The following is a 20,580-nucleotide window of genomic DNA, read 5'->3' on the forward strand; positions in this document are numbered from 1 at the left end:
CAAATACCCGACTGTACCCGTTATCAGATCCTACCCGACCCAGTTTTGACTTTTATTGACCATATCCAGAACCGATTCTTACCTGGTTTCGGTTCCTAAAAATATCCGGTTTGTGCACCTCAATGTGTCACAAAGTCCTTTTATTTTTGACGAAGTCTAATAAAACTTTGTTCAAACACATTGTTCCCAAAATTCCCAACGTCAAATATTGTCAATTCTGATCATATTTATTAAATTATAAAATGATAAAAGTGGCTTTTAAATGTAAAAGTTTAAAGTAGAATTTATACTACATATAATGTGAAATACCATTTATGCCCTTGAAAGTGTGAATGATAGTTTCTCTTCATTTTTTTTTGTATAATTTTAATTCGTTAAAGCTAAGTGTGAAAATTTCTGACATGACCAAAACATGATAGAATAATAACCCACGTTTTGGGTATGCTAACACAACTGGTTTTATTTAACAGGTGAACCGAACACAACCCATTAAATGTTAATATTTAAAGTTGAGTATTCTGATTTTTAGTTTTCCCTTTATAACTATTAATTTCTAAAAGTGAAATTAACTTTTCCTATTGAAATCTTTCATTAACTCCTTACTTCCAACATATTTATACTTTCATTCCCTTCGTCTAATATCGAGCAAAATATATAATTCTAAGTTTGTAATTGAGAATAAGAAATAACTAAACAAAAACAATTAATTAAACCACATAGGTTACAAAAAGTTTCATTTGATCTAGAGCAATTGATTATTTAAATTGTTTAAAGTCACTCGTCATTACTCATATTCACCAATAAACATTAAACGAGTTCCTTTCCAGTGTCACAAAAAGCCTTTTTTTTATATTTATTTTGTGGTCGAAAATGGTTGTTCGTTGAGACAAAAGAAGCCTCAGAAAAACCTTTTACATTAATACCATTACCAAAAAAGAGCCAAAAGCATGTATGTATTGACATTATTTTCCAGCATCTCATATGCAACACCTACCTTGTACTATGTTGTAGCCCTTCCTTTGCATTCATATAGGGGCAAAATTGGAACACATGTTGTTCATCAGATTGCATGTGAATTGGTACCACAATTCCTGATGAGTACACCTTGTCTTTAGACAATACCTTCCTTCATCTATGCTTAATATGCTTGTTTCTTTTGACATTGCACTACCAACCCATGCTTGGTTTACCTTGGCATTCCACATATATAATTATTGGTGTTTAAAACATTTGTTTGGTGTAGTTTGGTTCTATGAATATGTTTTTCAAATGTTGGTTATTGATCTAACTACATTCACATGGTTAGTGTAGTGTGAGTGAGATTGATAGACGTAAAACTATCGTAGTTAGGATTCTAGTTAAGAATATAATTTAGTCGTCTTCATGATTTTAGTTTTCAATCATCCCCCTAACATTACCATTTTAATCATACTTCTCTAGCTGCTTGACGAGTTAAAAAAACATAAAGAAGTCAAACCCCTTTACATACAAGCCCCGTATCTAAGTAAAGAGGGTCTTGTATTTTACTTTAGTTAGAGCATCCACTATCACGAGACTCCCATGGCCAATCACCTTATTAATTACGGGGACGTGTGTAGAAATATATTGATTATGTCTGATTTATTTTTACCTTGTCACCGTCGTGCCTCCACGGTCGATGCTTGCTATGTAATTTACTTGCAATTGTTTTTAAAATTATTTGAAGAAAAAAAAACATATGTTTTTGTTACGTTCATGTTAACATATAAATACATGATTCAATTCGGGTTCATGTCGTGCTTAAGGTTAACTTGTTAACCTTCGTTGCCGACTTGCCCATAGTCTCTACCCGCTACCACCATCTCATCCAAGAATCAAGATACTTGCAATCATTCTGGTCATGAGCTCAAATGTATCACCTTTATGGTATTTAAACACTTCATTGATTCTATTTCAAAGTCTAAGAGAATGTTTATCCACAATAAAATGTGACACGCACCTCACATATGACCATACTACAATTTCTAATCAAATTCATATCAATAGCTTGTTAGCTACCCTAGCTAGCTCATGTTGTCCCACTATGTCAACCATCATGTCATGGCACATGTCATCAGTAGCCTCCTTAGTCCTTAGCCCATCCATGAATGAATTAGATCATATGCGATGAATAGAGTCTCTATAAGGATGTTTTGTGCCATGTGATGCCCTGTTATTATAGGGACGTTTTATAACAAAGTGGTGTAGTTGACAGGGGCGTAGCTTTAGTTGGGCCAGGGGTGGCCCCGGCCCCCTCCGATTTTTCGCTTGGTAGTGTAACATTATCCTTTTTCGGTCAAAATTTTGTATACATATTGTAAATTTACCTGTTTTCGACTGAAATTTTGAGCACGACCCCTCGGTTTTTTGCTCGGCAGTGTAAATTTATCAACTTTTTCCCAAAAATTTTTATACATAATGTAAATTTATCCGTTTTCGATCGAAGTTTTGAGCCCGGCTTCCTTTTTTTCGCTCGGCGGTGTAAATTTATCCTTTTTCAGCCGAAAATTTTTATACATGGTATAAATTCACCCGTTTCCGACCGAAATTTTGAACTCGCCCCCTTTAGTCTAGGAATTTTTTTATACATATTAAGTCTGGTCCCCTCGGCGTGTATGTCCAAGCTTCGCCACTGGTAGTTGATGGAGCCATTCAAATCATTACTTCATTGTTATTTTATTATTATTTTTATCGTTCCAAAAAAAGTTATAATCTTCTAAATTTAATTGATACTCTACATATTAAGGTGCTCATAGGTTAGTTGAAAGTGGTTTATGTGTTAAAAACAAACATATAAAATATGTTTTGGTTTTAGATTTTCATAACTATAAACGGTTTCGTTAACCATCAACAAACCATTGACCTATTGCTTTGAATGTGAGTGGTTTCAAGAGAATTTCAATTAATGGAATCAAATATATCTCGATTCAAATCAATGGTTTTTAAAAAGCATGTAACTGTAACCAAACAAAAAGAAATCAGTTATGAAATTGAACGAATAATTTCTTAATCGGTTCAATTAATAATTAAGTTTTTCTAATATATATGACTAGCTTTTGAACCCGTGTACTACACGTAATTTGTCAATAGACCGAGATGTAGGTATATTATCATATAGGGATTTTCTTTTGAATTTATAGATTAATTTTAATATTATTACACATACTTCAAATGTTACATATTTAAATTTTACATTTTCCTAAGATTGAAATAATGTTTTAAGATGACATAAAATCAAAGATTGGTGATCACCTAAAAATATTAAATATGTTTTATATGATCAATATGAATGTGTTTTACAAATTGTAAGATTATAAATATTGTATTTATTCAACGAAATTTGAAGTACACATATAATTATATATCTATTTAAACATGGGTCACTCACTAATTAATATACGATAATGGTTCGTAAATCATTATTTAACTAATTATTTAATAATTCACTATCTGATTTTAAACTTATTATACATATTCAATAGTTTATATGTATATTTAAAAAGCATGATCAAACTTTCTATATCTAATAGTAAAATTAGAATTAACGGGTTAGTAAAAGTTAGTGTGATTTAAATTACATTAAATACATTTTTTTATGAGTTACAGTTAATGGGTCATACCAATTAAACCCATGACTCATAGATAGTATGAATTAAGGATATTAAAGATTAGAAAATAAAAGAAAAAGTAAAGTCACGATTGAATGTAGTTTTGCTTATTAGTATAGATTGATGATTTGATTATTTGGGTAGTCACTTTCTCATGTACAAAAAACATCTAGCCTTTATTCATAGTACACAACAATGAGAATGCAAAGTTGTTTGACCTAATTTCATAAGAATAAAACAAACATTTTATTTTGACCCTCTAATCTTGGAGTTTGAGGAAACAAACAAGTCATCATGTTAGCCTTGAAGCACCACACCTCCACTACTACTACTTTTAAACAATAATATTTGACCCTAAAACATGGCTTATTCTCCCCCATGTTTCTTGAAAATGAGAGCCATTATCCTTAAGTTTTTCAATTAACAACGTTAGTACACATCTCCCATTAACATATTTAGTCGTCATACAAAGACTTATTGTATTTGTCTTACGTGGGATTGGACTAAATATTCAAAACACCACATATATGTGCTTATATAATGTATGTATCATACAAGCCAAATATTAATTTGAAATATAAATAAATTAAATTGTAAAGTTCATGAGAAAACTATTCTTTTCAAGTAAAAATGATATACAAAATTCTAATGCGAACACGTGTCATGATGCTTAATTAATTTTACACGTTGATGGTTTAATGTTACCAACGTCTTTCCAATATAAATCGGTTAAGGATTTGCTGAAACTTTCTAATGAACATAAGAGCAACACGGAGGTAAGTTTAATTATTCAAGCAATTTCACATGTCACGTGTTGAATATAGAGAACTCGAAAAGATAAAATCTTCAAAAATATACTGGTAATTTAGTGAATTAGGTGATCAATGACATAAAGGCAACATCGTTCTTATAGGTAAAACAATATCAGAGCGAAGGTCGAGCTTGAATTAGAAGGATTGGTGCGTGTTTAAATTTGTCACTTCCATAGTTTCATTTATAGTTGGCTTGTTTTGATGTTTGTGGATTTGTCAGTTTGTCTTGTTTGTATTTTGTTTGTGCTCCTTGCGGCTTGTAAGTTGTCCCTCTTTTTTAATAACATATGTTTTTAAAAACAAAACGTAAATAAGTTTTTAAAGTAAATAAGAAGTTTTAAAAATGTTTTTTTATTGATCATACGGGTTATTAGACTTTTATAGAAGTTCATGTATGTCACTAAATGTTAAAATGTGGTTACTTTATGTAACATACTTATTTTATCATTCAAATCGCTAGAATAAAATCATAAATATGTCAAATTTTAGAAACATGCACTACAAAAAAATTTGTCTAAGGCAACCTTTATTTCACAAAAAAAACTGCATTAGGTGAAGTTGTATTAGATCTACTGAAATCTTTTTTTAAATAACGCAACTGTTTCTTTAAAATGCAACGTTATTAAAGGGTTGCATTTGAAAGAAACACTTGCATTATCTAACAAAATGGTTGCATTAGGTTTAATGCAACTTCACCTAATGCAGTTTTTTTTTGTGAAATAAAGGTTGCCTTAGGCAAATATTTTGTAGTGATGTTTAATCGTTTACATACCTTTAGTGGATCCACATGACCTTAAGTACTTTAATTATATAATGTTTTATAAGTCATGACACGTGTTGTAATAACGAACCAGCCGCTTGAATTTAATTTAGAAGAGCGAGCAAGGTTTTTCTTTTCGTTCATTAAGAAAATGAACATACACGTGTCTATCTTGATCTTCAAATAAATCCTTGTACATTTGGAAAAATCTTGAAATCTTATAAAATCGCTGGATGTGAATCTGGATTCGTTTTTATGACAACATATGACCTACATTATTGTCTTAATGCAAAGTTCGTATCTATGTCCCAAGATTTGTATAGTATAATATGGGATGTAGTAAAAACCTATCATGTATGTGGCATAAGATAAGACACATAAAATGATATAATGGTATGTTAGATCTTAAACTCTTAACAAACAATTGTTTGTTTTTGAGATAACTATCTCTAATGTTAAAGAAAGTGTTACGAGTGTTCATCGAACCGAATAACGGGTTATTCTGTTCGGATTTATACATTTTAGGACCATATTCGAAATTCAATCCAAAATAGGGTATTCCGATCCGAATATATCCGAATTCAATAGGGTAAGATCTGAATAATTTGAAATTAACCGAATAACAAAACTTTCATAATTTGTGGTTCCTAACATTTTACTAGTTTAGAATCACAAATAAACATAAAAAACAAAAAAAATACAAATTAGTCTTGAACACAAATTCAAAGCTCAAACTTCAAACAATAGTCTAAATAAACTTGCAAAACCGAAAATACCACTAAAAACTATTTATTCGGATTAAACGTATATCCAATCAATCCGAATTCTTTAAAATTCCATATTCAAATCCGAAGAATCCGAATTATTATTCGGATATTCAGATTTATCCTACCTGAATGAATATCTGAATAAGAACTCAAATCGGTTTATTTCGATTTTGGATTCGATTTTCTTTGTTTACAAGTGTAATAATCTTGAAATACTTTGTACACTTTATAGTCATTTAGTTTTTATTTTTATCTTTTTGTTGTATATTGTGAACATTATGTGACAGTTATTTAGATTTGCAGCTGAGAGGACATGGGAAAGAGGAGAAAGAAAAGACCATCATGTACATACTCAGTTTTTCACATGTGGGTTTTATATATATTATATTTATTCAATTCGTATTTGTACTTCTCTTATATAAATTATTTAGGTAGTATGTGTACTTTGTTGTATTTTTTACTATTACACTTTAAATAAATAAATAATCAACCTTAAATCATATGAATATGTCATTTCCTTGCAAAAATACAACTAAAATTAGTTAAACTTGTTCCTCCGTACATACGTCAATATCCTATCTAGTTAAAGAGCTATAGTTTATGTTAAAAGCATCGTAGATACGATATTTAGTACCATACTAGATACGAACCTGACTCGAACCGAAAAATGAATCAGTTCAATTAAGAACTCCTGGGATAGAGAAGAGTTGAATCGATGGTAGATCAAGTCATTTAGAAATAGCAAGTCACACCCTCAAAATGTCTCGCACGTACCAAAATAATAATCCATAGACTCCTCTGAACTAGCACATAGAGGCGACTGGAGCGTATCCATCAACCCATAATATTAACTTTTTCAGGGACAATATGAATCCACTAGGTAGGAAAATTCGTTTGAGGGAGAAGCATAAAATCAATGTGTTTCCAAATCAATTTACTGAAAACGAATCATCAACGTAAAAATCCCAAAACCACGAAACTTCAATCCTGTCAAAAGTACCTGCCCGATTCCTATGAATGACTTTCATATTTTTTACCCATATGTTATTAGGTCTATTAATGAGTCTTCACCTCCATTTTTTAAGCAAGACCAAATTAACCTCTTTTAAGCTATTTAGACATGGAATAAATACCCAAAGTAACGAGCACGAGTTTAATTAAAGTATACCTGCCTTCAACAAATAACAAATTGGCCCAATATTTAAAGGATAAGACGTGACAACTTCAAAGACCACTTCGACTCCATAAAGATTTAACCTATGCAAATTAGTTTCGATTTCAGTTGCTAAATAAAAGCAACTGAACATTTAATTTAAAGCATGAATATTTTGCATCTGTTATAATATTACCACTAAAATTATAACAAGACTATCAATGTATTGAACAATTTGAAGATGACAGAAAACAAAAACATGAGAGAGATATATATTCAGTAACTTTCGATTGTTGCTTCTTCCTTTGTTACATAAGGTTCATATATATACAACTACTTTTACTATTTAGGAAACATATGCATTAAATTTGTGTTGAAAATATTCATCCATTCACATGGATGTTTCTTTTCTTACACGTTTATATGGCCTTTGAAATTTGGTGTCATACAATATTGTCGGCAAGGTTGTCGGTGGTGATTCATAACACTCCCCCTTGGATGACACCATTTCAAAACTTCGGGGTCTTGAAGTACTGCCTCATTAAAAACCTTTCTAAAGGAAAACCCAATGGGAAAAAACTTTAGCTAAGGGAAAAAGAGTGCAGTATATAGCTCTCCCTCAAATTGCAGGTCGTTACATTGTTCGTACATGGCGCATGCCAATATCATGAACATGTTTCCTGAATGTTGCTGTGGGAAGTGCTTTTGTGAAAAGATCAGCTGAGTTGTTGCTGGACTGGACATATCTCATTTCAACCTGATTGTCTTTAATAAGGTCTCGAGTATACTCAAAGTATCTTGGTGGTATATGCTTTGTTCTGTCACTTTTGATATATCCTTCCTTCATTTGCGAGACACAAACTGCATTATCTTCATAGATAGGAGTTGGAATTCGATCTTTCTCTAGTCCACAAGAAATCAATATGTGTCGTGACATAGATCTTAACCATACACATTCTCTTGAAGCTTCATGCAATGCAATGACTTCAGCATGATTTGAAGATGTTGCAATGAGTGTTTGTTTCTGAGAACGCCATGAAATCGCAGTTCCTCCATTCTTAAATACATATCCAGTTTGAGATTTTGCTTTATGGGGGTCAGATAAATAACCTGCATCTGCATAACCAACTAACCCTTCTTTTGAATCGTTAGGATAAAATAAACCTAAATCAACAGTTCCTTTTAAATACCGAAAAATATGTTTAATGTCATTCCAATGTCTTTTAGTAGGGGATGAACTGAATCTTGCCAATAAATTAACTGCAAAAGAAATGTCAGGTCTTGTACAGTTAGTAAGATACATGAGTGCTCCAATTGCACTGAGGTATGGTACTTCGGGACCAAGAATCTCTTCATTATCTTCGCAAGGACGAAATGGATCATTGTCAACATTGAGTGATCTAACAACCATCGGTGTGCTTAAAAGATTTGCTTTGTCCATATTGAAACGTTTTAAGAGTTTCTCAGTATAAGTTGACTGATGCAAAAGTATCCCATTATGCATATGCTCAATTTGTAAACCAAGACAATATTTGGTTTTTCCAAGATCTTTCATTTCGAATTCTTTCTTTAAAAGAGCAATTGCTTCATTAATTTCTTTTTGTGTCCCAATTAAATTTAGATCGTCAACATACACAGCTATGATCACATATCCTGATGTTGTCTTCTTGATGAAGACACATGGACAAATAAGATTATTTGTGTATCCTTTGCTTATCAAATAATCACTCAAACGATTGTACCACATCCTTCCAGATTGTTTCAGTCCATTCAAGGATCTTTGTAATTTGATGGAATACATTTCCTTAGGCTTTGAGCTTATTGCATCGGGGAGTTTAAATCCTTCGGGAATTTTCATATAGATGTCACTATCTAGTGATCCATACAAGTAAGCTGTGACAACATCCATAAGGCGCATCTCTAAATTTTTAGAGACTGCTAAGCTGATTAAATTTCTAAACGTAATAGTATCCATGACAGGAGAATACGTTTCTTCATAGTCAATTCCTGGCCTCTGAGAAAAACCTTGAGCTACAAGTCTTGCTTTATATCTTGTAACTTCATTTTTCTCATTTCGTTTTCTCACAAAAACCCATTTATATCCTACAGGTTTCATTGACTTTGGTGTAATGACAATAGGTCCAAAAACCTTTCGATTTTTTAGTGAGTTTAATTCAGCTTGCATAGCATCTTTCCATTTGTTCCAATCTTGTCGATTTTTACAATCATCTACAGATTTTGGTTCAGGGTCATCATTTTCTTCCATGATATCGCTTGCCACAGAATAAGAAAATATATCATCAATATTTTCCATTTCATCTCGATCCCACATTATATGTGATTTACCATAGTTTATTGACAATTCTTTATTGGAATCATTTATTTCTTCCTGATGAAATGTTATATCATTTATTCTTTCCTGAGGGAAGGTTTTGTCAATCATTTCTTCCTTAGGGTCAGTATCCTTCTCAGAACCCTTTCTTTTTCGAGGATTTTTATCCTTTGAACCGATTGGCCTTCCACGTTTTAAACGTTTTTGAGATTCATGAGGTGCATTATTATGGTTTTGCTTGCTTGGAATCTCAACTCGAGCTGGAGCATTAGCAGCTGGTATATGAGATTTAGTGACCCTGTTTATATCAGTAAATGCATCAGGTAACTGATTTGCAATTTCTTGTAGATGTATTATTTTTTGAACCTCTGTCTCACTTTGTTTTGATCTTGGGTCTAGGTGTAACAATGATGGCACACACCATGATATATCTCTTTCTTGCTTTTTCATTTCTCCCCGTAATGTCGGGAACATTGTCTCGTTAAAATGACAATCAGCAAAACGTGCTGTAAATACATCACCTGTTAAAGGTTCAAGGTATCTTATGATGGAAGATGTTTCATATCCAACATATATTCCCAACCTTCTTTGGGGACCCATTTTTGTGCGTTGTGGTGGTGCAATAGGAACATACACAGCACAACCAAAAATTCTAAGATGAGAGATATTTGGCTCATTTCCAGAAACAAGTTGTGTGGGAGAGTATTTATGATTTGCACTTGGTCTCACGCGTATTAATGATCCAGCATGCATAATTGCATGACCCCAAATAGAAACAGGGAGTTTTGTCCTCATTATTAATGGTCTAGCTATTAGCTGTAGGCGTTTGATCAACGACTCGGCTAAGCCATTTTGTGTGTGTAAATGAGCAACAGGGTGTTCTACAACAATCCCCACAGACATGCAATAATCATCAAAAGCATGTGATGTAAATTCTCCCGCATTATCAAGCCTTACTCTTTTAATGGTATAATCCGGAAAATGTGCACGTAATTTGATAATTTGAGCAAGAAATTTTGCAAAAGCAACATTACGAGTCGATAATAAAGAGATATTAGACCATCTGCTGGATGCGTCTATTAAGACCATGAAGTATCTAAATGGTCCACATGGTGGATGAATTGGTACACATATGTCACATTGAATTCTTTCAAGAAACATTGGTGTTTCTTTATCGACTTTTAATGGCGAAGGCCTTGTAATTAATTTTCCAAGAGAACAAGATGTACATTGAGGCATTTTATCTATTTTATGGATCTTTTGACCTTTAAGTGGATGCCCATGTGTATTTTCAATGATCCTTTTCATCATTGTGGATCCTGGATGGCCTAATCTGTCATGCCATAAGTTTATGATACCAGAATCGCAACAATTTTCTTTGACTGCCATATGTGCTTGAGGCACATTTATATATGTATAATGCAAACCAGAATGGAGCATTGGCAATTTTTCCAATATTTGATCTTTGCTTATGATATGCAAATATTTTTCATTACTAACAGTCCTTGACTGAGTATCATATCCATTATGATATATGTTTCTGAAACTCAACAAATTTCTTGTTGATTTTGGGGAAAATAAAGCATTTTCTATTTTGAGCTTTGTACCATTTGGTAATGCTAAATTAGCTTTTCCCACTCCTTCTATCAAGTTTGTAGGACCTGATATTGTATTGATGATCCCTTTTGTTGGTTTCAGTTTATAAAAATATTTTTTAGATCTAAGTATAGTATGCGTGGCTCCACTATCCGCTATACATATATCTTCTTCATTTGTTTGATCTTGTGCTCCGGTGATTTTCATTTTAAATCTTGAAAAATATTAAGAAAAAAAATAAGTATATAACGAAGACATATGATATTTTAATAAGAACTTTATTTAATTGAAACACAAGTAGTACATGAAAGAGGAACTACATAATTAAAGATAATGAGAACACACTTAATAATTGCATCTAATTATAGTAGTCAATCAACTTTGTTTCAAAGTTCCACCCCAAAGTCTTCAACGCTCAGCTCAACATTGATATTATTAAAGTTATCAACATGGTTCACTTCTTTCTCTTTTCCTTTTAGAGAGGCTTGGTACAGTTCACACAGATGTGGAGCTGTGCGACAAGCCTTTGCCCAGTGGTTTGTACTTCCACATCTAAAACATGAAGTGCCATTGTTTTCGGACCTACCAGCTTCATTCCATTTATTTTGGTGGTTGGAATTGGTATTGTGTGGGACATGATAATTATTGGCTCTTTGGTTACGACTACGACCACGGCCACGACCACGACCGTAAGAGTTATTGTTCCATTTGAATGGATGCTTACGATCATTAAAATGCCTTTTGTCAAAATGACCACGTCCACGTCCACGGCCTCGTCCTCGACTTTGTTCCCATTTATAATCAGAATTTTTATGAGAACTTTTGTGAGCAACATGTGCTTCTGGTATTGCTAATGAACCCGTGGGACGAGATTGATGATTTTTCATCAATAATTCATTATTTTTCTCTGCTACAAGGAGTAATGCATTTAGATCAGAGTATCTCTTAAAATTCTGCAAACGATAATGTGTTTGCAAGTTTATATTTGATGCATGAAACGTGGAGAAAGTTTTCTCTAACTTTTCTTCCTCTGTTACGGGATACCCACAAAATTCTAGCTTTAAACAAATTCGGTATAAAGCAGAGGTGTAATCATTTACCCTCTTAAAATCTTGGAACCTAAGACTGTTCCATTCATCTCTAGAAGTAGGAAGTAAAACTTCCTTTAGATGACCGAATCTGTTTTTCAAATCTTCCCATATCATATACGGGTTATCATAATTAAAATACTCATGCTGTAGTAATTCATCAATATGTTTATGGATGAAAACATCAGCTCTTGCTTTATCCTGGTCAGAGCAATCATTGTATTCTTGGATTGCGTCTAACACATCCATAGATTTTAAATGTCTTTTGACATTTGCTGTCCAAGACATATAATTTTCTCCAGAAATGTTGAGTGCAGGGAATTCGAGTTTTGCTATATTTGACATTTTGTTGCTTTCTTGGTTAGGATATAAGCGGCTCGTGCTGATAACGTGTTATAATATTACCACTAAAATTATAACAAGACTATCAATGTATTGAACAATTTGAAGATGACAGAAAACAAAAACATGAGAGAGATATATATTCAGTAACTTTCGATTGTTGCTTCTTCCTTTGTTACATAAGGTTCATATATATACAACTACTTTTACTATTTAGGAAACATATGCATTAAATTTGTGTTGAAAATGTTCATCAATTCACATGGATGTTTCTTTTCTTACACGTTTATATGGCCTTTGAAATTTGGTGTCATACAATATTGTCGGCAAGGTTGTTGGTGGTGATTCATAACAGCATCAACCATTTCATGAAGCCTTTTTATTTGAACCCTGACCTATGTACATATACATATAAACGGTTGTGAACGAATAAGTTTTGACGTGAGAATTTATCAGAACACGAACATTATAGTTTATGAATAATTTATGGTAAAGGTCCATTATAAAAAATATATATTTAAGTGTCAAGCGTAATTTGAGTCGAAGCAAAAATTTTACCTCATGCTTATAAAAAATGTGTAATTTAGAAGTAAAATTGTTCACTTATTTGGTATTTTACCAAAGTTAACAACTTCCAAGTTATGTCCAACATGTAAAAGGTTCTTTAAGATGACGAAATTGTTATCATAGAGAGGATGATGTTATGGATATAATAAAGTAATATTATAATATTTTTATAACCTTATTGTCAACCGTTACCAACCAAATTTTGACAAGTGTTTTATAAAGTTGTGCACGAAGTGAATCCACGTAAGCAAGCCATCAACGTGTTTGGAATTTAGGGGAATGATTAGATCCATAGATTTGTTTCTCAACAAAATTCTTTTACTTATATTTGTTGGATTAATTAAATAAAATTTAAATATACTTCAATATATATTCTAATTTATGTTGTATGAAAACATTACTAGTATTAATCCATCACATGTGCCCAAGTAGTAAGAATGATTTAGTTTTTAAATGGAAACTCAAGTTTTATTCTTACTTTTGTCATTTTAGATGGATTATGATAACAGGGGATTTGAGTTAGGCTTGTGAGGTTGTTAGTTCGAATCCCGAGCCCACCTGATATTTTGTCCCACCGTGTGTTACGATAGAGAGTCATGCTTTTGTGGTGACACAACGATTGTCAAGTGATAGCTAACGGCATGGTTTCCCGTGAGAACTCCCAAGCCAAACTCTGAAGCCAGCGTGAGCCCGGTTCAGACAATATAGTTTGGCTAAAGTGGGACATCAGGGAGAGTCCGGTGACCTAAAAAACACAAGAAAGTCGTCATTCAAAAAAAAAATACACCATTACTATTATTACTTGGTTTACAAGTTATATACACATGAATTTTTGAAATAGATATAAAAAAAGAAAAGAAAAGTAGCTTAGCTAGGAAATCTCACACCCGTTACACTGTTACACAAAGGTTGTGAGATTAATATATATTAAGTGGCAATTTCCAAAGTTTGATTCTTTAAAAGTTTGTCACCTTAGTTTTATTTCTTTACATTCTATAACTTATAGTTTGGTTCTTTGTTTTGCCACCAAAGTTTCACTTATTTACCTTTTGGTTCATCAAAGTTTGGTTCTTTAGAGTTTTACGACCTAAGTTTCACACTTCTATCTTTTGGCCCTTCAACTTTGGTAAGAAACTTCTAGACTTATAACTTTGGTCACAAAACTTTCATCATAAAGAATTAAACCGATACCGGTCGAGTATCATAGCGTCCTCTTGGCAATGGGTGGGTAAAAATACTTGTTTTATCCATAAATTAACTTGATTTGTTTTAGCTTAATAATTATTTATTACTGTATATTAATATCTCATTATTTTAGTTGTATTGTTACTTTTTGATTTAATTATTATCATTACTCCTCACTTTTGTTCCTTTTTTTCCCATTTTAGTTTCCCTAACACGTACCGGTATTGTAAATAATCGATACTAAGCAAACAACATCAGTATTTATTTTTATGCTTTTCAACCAACGTAAAGTACGTATAGATATCCTTTTGGGATATCATGACTTAATGTTTTTAGCTACACGAGACGTTTGTGTAATTAGACTATTGTAAACACTTTTTTTTAAATTTTCTAATACACATACAAGTTTCTGTTGTATCGCGGTGAGAAAATAAACAAAACAACAAAGCTTTACACATAAGATAATGACACAACTAAAACCTAAAGAAGTTGTAAACAACAAACAATTTGATGTCAAATCCACACCAAGAAAATAGTTATACCAAATAAACTTAATACATAAAACAATTCGTTTATTCTAGAGGTGATCATTTTCATCCATTTATTTAAGTCTTATATAGATAAGGATTAAAAAATATATAGGTATGTGAAGCCATCCAAAGTATACTCATATTTAATTCTTATATGTATATTAGAATGATAGAATCCAAGCAATTCATTTGCTTAATCCACATATAAAAAAATAAAAAAAATCCTCCATTTTAAATATTAATAATAATTCAAACATCTGGTCAACTCATTTCTACCTGTAATCAATACATTGGTTTTCATTATATTTAAAGTGGCTTAAATTCAAATAATTAATTAATGGTACAAATTGTGTTTGAAATATTAATAATCAAATTGAAGAACCACTAGAGGTGCACAAATCGGTTTTTTTAAACGAACCGGTTTTTTTTGGCCCGGAAAAAAACCGGTTCGGTTAATAACCGGACCGGTTAATAACCGGTTTTTGTATCTGAAAACCCTACTCGGTCTAACTGGTTAGGACCGGTTTAGGAACCGGTTAGAACCGGTTAATAAACCGGTTTTTTTATTAACCGGTTTTTTAATAACCGGTCTAACCGGTTAACCGGTTTTTTTTTTTTTTTTTTTTAAATAACCATTATTTTTTCACAGTATAAACAAACCGGTAACTACAAGGCAAACCGGTAACTACAAGGCAAACCGGTAACTACAAGGCAAAACGGACTGACTCCATTCATTGCTTTCGTTGTTAGGGTTCTTTGCTTGGAAGATTAAAAACACATAACTTTCATTTATAGCTTTTACATTAAAAATACAAACATTAAATCGTTATCGCATATTCGTAACTCAAAAATACAAACATTAAAGAATGCTTAGACACGATTACATTAACAACTTGCTGTTTCTTACTCATTATTTTCTTCGCTACCCGATCCCGAGCTATTCCTTAGGTAATCGTCGTACGCGGCTTCTTCATCGGTCATTGGTTGAGTGTGTCCTTGATTGACCTCGTCTTCATACAAGCCCGCCTCATAGTCCATTTCCCCCTCGAGTGAGCGTTGATATTGTGCCCTATCTAAAGAGTCAAAGTAATCCTTGTAGCAAATCGACATCTCTACAGCTGGTGGAGTGAGTCGAGTCCTCCTAATCGATATAACCCTGCCAGAAACAGAAAAAGCAGACTCCGAAGCTACCGTGGAAGCTTGGACCGTTAGTAAATCTTTGGCCATGGCGGCGAGGATCGGAAACTCATCCTCCTTACCTCTCCACCAAGCCAGCAAATCAAGACTTCTAAATTCATCCGGAGTCATGTGTTTCACAAAGTTGGTACCACCATACCTTCCAAGTTCACTGCTTGGGGTGTTTACCTTTTGACGTTTACCGGCGTCTTCCCAAATCATGTAGTACATCCCCATTTCAAGGTCGGTTTGGGATTGGGATTGGGCAACAGCTCTTAACGAGTCATGAATTTGGGAAGACGACCCGTATTTTGTAAGGTAAACATCATACATGTTAGACAAGGTGGTGTTGAAAGCATTCTTTAAAGTTTGGTTATAATAGGGGTTTTGATCGTCGTTTAACTCTAGCTCATCACAAATTTTTTCTATTAAAGCTTCAACACCACCAACATTGATGCAAGGGTTTAACGCAGCAGCACATGTCAAAACAGCGGGTAGTTGTTGAAAATATTTTCTAAATTTTTCTTTCATTTTTACACCCATATCAAAATAAGGTGCACCCATACAATGAAGTTCACTCAACTTTGTGCACATGACAGCAATTTTTGGTAAAGCAATGGGGCTTGTTGGATAGTAAACCCCGGATAAACTAGTTGTGCAAGATTTAAAAATTTGAAGGACCTCCGTAACGATCTCAATCTATAACCAGTTTCTAGGATCGTACGGTGCACATTTACCCCTACTTGACAAAATTTGATGAAACGCAACTAGTGATTCTTTTTGTTGGATGGCTTTCTCAAACATATCACAAGTCGAGTTCCATCTTGTTGGACAATTCCAATTTGGCCCCAACCATTGACAATTAGCTTCTACACAAAATTTTTTGTATATTGAAAATGTTTTATTGTTGCTAAAAACATCTCGTAACATTCTTTTAAAATTGTTTCTTTGCGTTTCGATCACGTTTAACCCATCTTGCACGGCCAAGTTGATAATATGTGCAATGCATCGGCTATGAAAAAACGCTCCATCACAAATAGGTTTATACTTTAATTTTAAATGGCTAACCGCGGCCGTATTATTGGACGCGTTATCAAACGAAATTGAAAAGATTTTATGTTCAATCTTGTATTGCCGAATGACTTTATCCAAGAGTTTAAAAATATTTCTACCCGTGTGCGGGTAATCAAACAATTGAAACGCAACGGTTCGTTTCATCATTTGCCACGACTCGGGGTCAACCCAATGAGCCGTCACACAAATGTATGAGTCGGGCGAACCATTAGGTACCGACCACACATCCGTTGTTAAGTTTACACCAGTTTGTAAGTTTGAAAAGTATGAAATTAGTTCGGATTTAGCGTTTTTCCAAGCTTTAAGACAATCTCTTCTAAGGGTCGAACGACTTACGTGTTGGTAGCGTGGTTGAACATACTTTTGCATCATCTCCGTGAATTGAGGGTTGTCGAAGTGGTTGAAAGGAAGTGTATTTTGAATCACAAAGTTTGAAAACTGTTGACGTACCGCTTCAAGGTCGTACGTAAACACCGTTCCTTGATTCGTCATCTCCGGCTGCGAACTACTTCTCGATTCGTCCTTCAAGGCCTTGCAAAAGGGCCTTTGTACATGCGCTTTTAAAGTGGAGTTTGCATCTTTGCCATAAAACTTCAAACAATGTTTGCATCGAGCTTTTTGGCTACCGTTAGACATTTCGCATAGGTCGAAATGTTGCCAAACATCTTGGTTTCGTTTCGTGGGGATGACCCGAACGACCGTTTCTCCCGTGTTCGAGGCACCCATGTTGACGGATGAAGCAGCACTTTGGGAGGCCATGATAATCGACTACGAAATAAGAGCGTATGGAGTGGTAATGTGGTATAATAGAGCGTGAGATAACAAAATAATCGCGTATGAAATAAACGTTTAGAGCGTTTGGAGCGTTTGGAGTTGTATAATCGAGTGTGTTCTAACCAATACCCAACCTAAACTATATATAGATGTTTGTGGGGGTAGAATGGTAAATAAAAAAAAAACGGTCAAAATTGAAAAAAACGGCTATATAGCCGTTTCACAACGGCAATAAACCGGTTTTTAACCGGTTAACCGGTTACTAAAAAACCGGTTAACCGGTTTTTCTAAAACGGTCATAAACCGGTTTTAAAAAAAACCGGTTAACCGGTTTTTTAGTAACCGGTTAATTAAAAAAACCGGTTTTTTTTATAACCGGTTTGAAAACCGGTTTGGGCTCTAAAAAGTATAACCGATATACAAACCGGTCAAACCGGTTTTAAAAAAACCGGTTTTTTAAATAACCGGTTTCCGGTTTAAACCGGCAAACCGGTTCGAGGATCGGTTTTTTTGACCACCTCTAAGAACCACAAACAACAAAGGTCAAAAGTTTCCCTCACCATGATCAACCCAACTCTATGTATGTGGCCCACAAACAAGATTCCCTGACAGGTGATCTTGAGTTTACTTTTGTTTTTATATCCATAGAATCTTAGCTATATATACACAACCCTTGTAGGACTTTGCAAACATGCTAACAAATTAAACACTACTTCATATTCTTGTAAACATGAAGAGTTTTCAAGAAATGCCTATGATCAAAGATGAAGAGCCTGAAGAAAGCAGTTGGACCTTTTACTTTGAAGAGTTTTTATGGCAAAATGATCAAAAAGTGATCATGAGTTGTAATGAAACCCTAAATTCGTTTGTATCAGATGCGAATTCTTCTTCTATCGTCAGGAAAGCAGCTTGCTTTCGTGACGATCAGACGAAGAAACCGAAGTCGAAGAAAAGAAAAAACAAAGTAATCATTGATGATTCTTTAGAAGACACCGCTAGTTCGCCTTCAAGTGGTCCAAATGTATATTCTTCCATTCTTGTCGTTGCTTTTCTTTTTGTTACTTCGAAAGTAGCTGCTTTAGCTTTAGCCACTTGAATTTTCTATATTTAGATGTTAACTGTTATTCTAGCATGTTAATTACATTGGTACATAAGTTTCTAGTTGTTGTTACCATTGAACTTATATGTATGATGTAATTAGCAACAAATGTTCATTAATTCTCTCTTTATCTTGTTTTAAGCAGGTTACTTATTTTGATCAAGTGAAAATCAAGAACACGAAAACCCTACACATCTCAGAGGTTAGTTTAAACAATTTTCTTACAGTTAGTATTAAGAAAACGAAAAGAAAAGGTATAATAATTCAAATATAAGATCAATTTATCATTTGTTTCTAAATTTGGATTTTGCAGGAAAAAGTTGGCATGTGTGAAGAACATAATAAGAGAAGCGTTGGTTCGAATATGGAGTTGAAGAAGAGAGGGCTTTGTTTAGCACCATTGTCGTCATTAGCTAATTATCTCTCTTGAATGATCACACGACGAGTTCTTTGATGCAAAACCATTTGAAAACAAACTACGATGGATCAGTTTTTGTGAAAAGGTCCAAAAAGCGCACTACGTCTAAGTTGAAACTATTATATCTGTTAATTGATATGTCTGATGATTAATTATGTCCGGGTTGGCATATGCCATAACAAGGGTTAATTAGCTTTTAGTGCCACGTAATGTGGCTGTATATTTCATTTTAAACTATTGATGAAAAAAGTAACTAGTTGTAACTTGCAAATCTACTTAGTTGAGTTCTTTCTAGCTTACATGCGCAAATTTACATAATTTTAGGATTCGAGTGTTTAATCGTCTTAAGGGATGCATGCTAAACCAATTGCATCCTAAGTTTATGCTAGAATCAAAAACCAAAAGACATGTAAAATGCATTTATATGATTCTTTTAAACCCTAAATCTCATCTTATACATATGTTGAAAATTATATATTAAGTTAAATATCTGGGAGAAACGTTTGATCACAACTTTTGTAACGTCAGTTTTTTTACCGATTCAAAATGTTTATAGCCGATTCACAAAATTATAAATCGACTTTACAAAAAGTTACAAATGAATTTTCTTTCATGCATATATTCAGAAACACGTACACTAGTTACTTTTTGGTTCAGTGCCAAATAATTGTGGGTGCTATGCTTATTATTGATATTGATGTACATGTTTACATATGTGTACTTTTTATTTGTCATCGTTATTTCCTTTCTATATATCATCAACTGCAAACAAAAATAAATTAGCACGGCCATGGGGGCCCATTACAAAAACAAACAACATACAAACACATGAAAAACCAACAAAATCCGTTACATGCATGTGTATATATATTATCAATTTTAATTCATATCTATAAATATTAATTACTGAATGAAATAATAATAATAATAATGAGACTACAAATGAAAAGATATATATAATTACAGCATTTTACAACCCAAAAGTTGGGTTTAAGATTCTTTAATTAGGTAAACATGCAATAGAAAAGATGGCACATGAGATTAGGTAGACAATGCAAGCTGCAACTGGCATTTTCAAGACTAAACATTATAAGTTCATAACAATTAGTTAATTGTCAAACCAGTTACATGACTAAACTGTGGTTTTCGTCCATATGGTTTGTTCAAATTTGTAATTTCAGTTCAAAAATTTAAAAGTTGCTATTTTCGTCGTAAGGTTTCATTTTCATTGCAAAATCTGTCCTTTTCGTTAACATATTTTGGACTAAATTAGCAGATTTT

The 20,580-nt window shown here is 33.2% G+C and overlaps 1 protein-coding gene across 1 annotated transcript; it reads left to right on the forward strand.

Annotated features, from left to right (window-relative positions):
* Positions 1–18,369: 18,369 nt before the first annotated feature.
* Positions 18,370–19,478, forward strand: LOC143635833 (vascular-related unknown protein 4-like). The gene is made up of 3 exons (XM_077103569.1): positions 18,370–18,803; positions 19,027–19,083; positions 19,195–19,478. Exons 1-3 carry the CDS (start codon positions 18,513–18,515, stop codon positions 19,309–19,311), a joined length of 465 nt encoding a protein of 154 aa, XP_076959684.1. The 5' UTR covers positions 18,370–18,512; the 3' UTR covers positions 19,312–19,478.
* The last annotated feature ends 1,102 nt before the right edge of the window (positions 19,479–20,580 follow it).

This window comes from Bidens hawaiensis, unplaced genomic scaffold, assembly GCF_021521415.1.
Source record: "Bidens hawaiensis isolate Kalapana, Puna unplaced genomic scaffold, B.hawaiensis_p1.1 tig00007737_1, whole genome shotgun sequence".
NCBI classification, from domain to species: Eukaryota; Viridiplantae; Streptophyta; class Magnoliopsida; order Asterales; family Asteraceae; genus Bidens; species Bidens hawaiensis.